The sequence below is a fragment of the Vanellus vanellus genome, assembly GCF_965231255.1.
Source record: "Vanellus vanellus genome assembly, contig: HAP1_SCAFFOLD_35, whole genome shotgun sequence".
NCBI classification, from domain to species: Eukaryota; Metazoa; Chordata; class Aves; order Charadriiformes; family Charadriidae; genus Vanellus; species Vanellus vanellus.
Window position 1 is genome coordinate 391,067 of NW_028128889.1, and position 3,838 is coordinate 394,904.

General features: G+C 52.1%; 1 protein-coding gene across 1 annotated transcript; it reads right to left on the bottom strand.

Annotated features, from left to right (window-relative positions):
• Positions 1 to 1,839: 1,839 nt before the first annotated feature.
• LOC309683854 (olfactory receptor 14C36-like) lies at positions 1,840 to 2,775 on the bottom strand (the record flags this gene model as incomplete). The annotated part of the gene is made up of 1 exon (XM_082499847.1): positions 1,840 to 2,775. One exon carries the CDS (start codon positions 2,773 to 2,775, stop codon positions 1,840 to 1,842), a length of 936 nt encoding a protein of 311 aa, XP_082355973.1.
• Between the last annotated feature and the right edge of the window lie 1,063 nt (positions 2,776 to 3,838).

Below are 3,838 nucleotides of genomic sequence, written 5' to 3' on the forward strand. Positions count from 1 at the left end.
CTAAATGTGGACCCATGCTCCCCCTGCACAGAAACCCCATGGGGCAGTTGTGTTCGGGGTGGGGAGATGTCCCCTGACACAGTTGTGGTGTCAGCCTTCAATGCTCTCTGATGTGCCCATCAGCTTTGGCTGCCTCGCCCAGTGCCTGGTCCCTGTGCGGCCCCACTGGTTCCCCATGCAGGGATTCGCACTCAGCCCTGCTCTGGAGGACACCAAATCAAAGGGAGCAGATGCTACATCAGAGGGCAGGGCTGCCATCCAGAGGGACCTAGCTAGGCTGGAGCGATGGGCTGATAGGGACATTACGACAGCCAACAAGGACAAATCCAAGGTCCTGCCCCTCGATTTGGGTAGCCCGCTGCAATGACAGAGGCTACGGACTGCCTGGCTGGCTTTCAGCTCTGATACAAGGATTGTAGGTATCCTGGGCTGGATAAGCAGGAGCACGGCCAGGGGAGATCTTTATCCCTCTCTGCTCAGCACTTGTCAGACCACATCCAGAATGTTTCCCAGGTTTTAACTTCTTACAATGCAAGAGAGGCATTGATAAACTGGAACCAGTTCAGGGGAAGCCACCGAGACAGCCAGGGCTTGAGACCTCGCCCTGAGAGGAGAGGTTGAGGGAGCTGGGCTTGTTCAGTCTGGCAAAGGTAAGTTCTTTGGGGGAAACACGTAGCAGTGTAACTGCCTACGGTGATATGTCCAAGAAGACATTTTCAGGCAGAGCAAAACATGAGGACAAGAGTCAATGAGAGACAGGAGAGCATAAGGCCAGATGTAGGCAGAAACTTCTCCAACATGAGGACAGCTGAGCTGTGGAAGCTGTTTCCCAGAGAGTGTGCACCAGCTCCCTCCTGCACGTTTTCAAGACCCGTCTGGACATAGCACTAAGTTATATGGTATGACCCTGCTTTCAGCAGAAGGTTGGTCTGCATGCTTCCTGAGGTCCCTTCAAGCCTGAATGACACTGTCCTTCCTTCCCTGTCACCTTGTAAGCATTACAGAAAGCACTCAGGTTCTCCCTGACCACAGATGTAATTCTCTTCTCCCCCTCTCACATTCTTCTTTTTAAACATCCTTATACACTCAGATCCGCCTACCCTGATAACCCTTTCCCCATGCACCATGCTCTTGGGGCTGCGGTACTTTCTAGCTTGGGCAGCAAATCCTTTCAACGTATGCCCCATGTCATTGCGTGTAGTGTCCTGCAATTCCTGATGCTATTATCCTGTCAGAGCTATCACAGGTGAGGATGAGCCATCTCACACTTGCTTTTAAGAGCTGGAAAAGTGGAGCTTCAGTCCAAGGGACTTGAAACACTTGAGAGTTTGGCCAACAGAAAGCTCCTGAAGGTAAACCAGGTGAAGGAGGTGATGTCTACACAGGGGAAGAATAACCCCATTTATTGGGTGTAGGTAGCGCAGGGGCTGCAGGGATGGTCTCTGGGAGAAGAGGCAAGGGGCCAACCCATGCAACGCACAGCTGGTTCTAGATGCATCAGCAACAGCCCCACTGCTGGTAAGAGCTGAGCAGATATTCCCTGCAGCCTTTTGGGCCTCAGTTCCTTGAACTTGTTCTTGACACCAGTTTTGGAAGTCAATGCCAAGCCTCGGGCTCTGCACTAACAAAATCCTGTTTCATTAGAGAGATGCCACATAGGAGCCCAGCTATAACGTAGTGATAGAAACATTTACAGAAAGCCTCTGGGTGAGACAGACAGGCTTTCTGTCCCTGGAGAGAGGGATGACTGCAATAGTTCATGTATGACCATGATTATCAAGGAAAAAAAAACAAAAGCATACTACTTGTCTGAGATAAACTGGAAATGACTTGTGCATTTCACTGCTTCTGAAGTACCACCGGTAGGATGAGTTTCTTCAACGAGTCTTTTAGCTCTTTGTTCCTCATGCTGTAGATGAGGGGGTTCACTGCTGGAGACACTACTGAGTATGCAACAGTAACCACCACATCCAGAGTTGGGGAGGAGATGGAGGGGGGCTTCAGGTAGGCAAGCATTAAAGTGCTGATGAACAGGAAGACCACGGCCAGGTGAGGGAGGCACGTGGAAAAGGCTTTGTGCCGTCCCTGCTCTGAGGGCATCCTCAGCACCACCCTGAAGATCTGCACATAGGACAGCATGATGAAAACAAAACAAGCAAAGATTAAAAATGCACTAACTGCAATTAGCCCGGCTTCTCTGAAGTTTAAGTCTGAGCAGGAGAGCTTGAGGAGGAGCGGAATCTCACAGAAGAACTGGTTCACAGCATTGCCTCTGCAGAGTGGTATTGAAAATGTGGTAACAGTGTGCAGAACAGAATTGAGAAAGCCACTGCCCCAGACAGCTGCTGCCATGTGGACACAAGCTCTGCTGCCCAGGAGGGACTTGTAGTGCAGAGGTTTGCAGATGGCAACATAGCGGTCATAGGCCATGATGGTGAGAAGGGAATATTCTGCTCCAATCAAGAAGACCAGCAGAAAGACTTGTGCAGCACACCCCCCATAGGAGATGGTCCTGGTGTCCCAGAGGGAATTGGCCATGGCTTTAGGGACAGTGGTGGAGATGGAGCCCAGGTCGAGGAGGGAGAGGTTGAGGAGGAAGAAGTACATAGGGGTGTGGAGGCGGTGGTCGCAGGCGATGGCAGTGATGATGAGGCCGTTTCCCAGGAGGGCAGCCAGGTAGATGCCCAGGAAGAGCCAGAAGTGCAAGAGCTGCAGCTCCCGTGTGTCTGCGAATGCCAGGAGGAGGAACTCAGTGATGGAGCTGCTGTTGGCCATCTGTTGCCTCTTGCCACAGGGTCGTGTCCAGTAAGGAAAAGACAGTGACGAGTTAGGGTATACCTCTCTGAGGAAAACCTACTTCATTTTTTTTAGAAATCCCTCAAAATGCCTCTGTCTTTTCACTAACACTTTTGTGCAGCTCCCTTTTCCTTGAGCTGCGACTGGTACTGGCTGAGGCTGCCAGGAGAGCAGGGGTGCTGCTGAGGGCTCTGGAGAAGTCAGTTCTGCCATGCAGCAAATGTTCAACAGGAACACAGGGTGATTTCAGATGAAATCTGCTTCTGATAGAGAAGAGCTTTTTACCATTGTTGCTCCCAATTCACTCGACTACAGCATAGCGCTCTGGAGATTTTGATTTGTTTAATTTGTTCGAGTTGCCCCACCACACTGGAGTATTGTTTATAAAACAGATTTTGTTTGCATTTCTGCTGTACTGGAAGTGAAATATTGTGAGTCCTGAGATGCAAAGGAGCTGTCTCTTAGTATAGAGCGAGACGCGTCTTCTCCAGGGGGCTCCTGGAGGACACAGAAATGCTACAGCATAGCGGTGCGCTGATGGAGAGCAGCCTGCAGCCCAGCAGCCCCTCCACCCCCAAGAAAGAAAGGAATATCCTAAAGATGGGGTGTCCTGAGGTGGGGGTGGAGGGTGGTGGGGGTGTATGTGAACTCAGTCCCAGACCCTCCCATGGCAGTGCTCAGAGCCTGCAGTCTTGGTGGGAAAAGGCAGCACAGAGAGCCGGGGAAACATGGAGAAATGCCTCAATGTCCCTGCCAAGGCAGGCAGGACAGGGACAGGCAGATGGACACTCAGGAATTTCTCCTCCCTGGGGGTGGGGCTGCTGAGGAGGCCACTCAGGCAGAAAGGCCACAGCCTGGAGGGCAGAGGCTCTGCTGGGTGGGAGAAGAGAAAGAGGCTTTGCTCTGGGGAAGGCTTCTGCCCTGCTGGGGATGGCAGGAAGGTGCCCGAATCCCCCCTCCCTCGGCATTTCTGGTAGCAGCACCCTCTCCCTCCCTCCCTACGTCTCTCTTTCCTAAACGCATCCCTGCTGGGAGCTGCTTC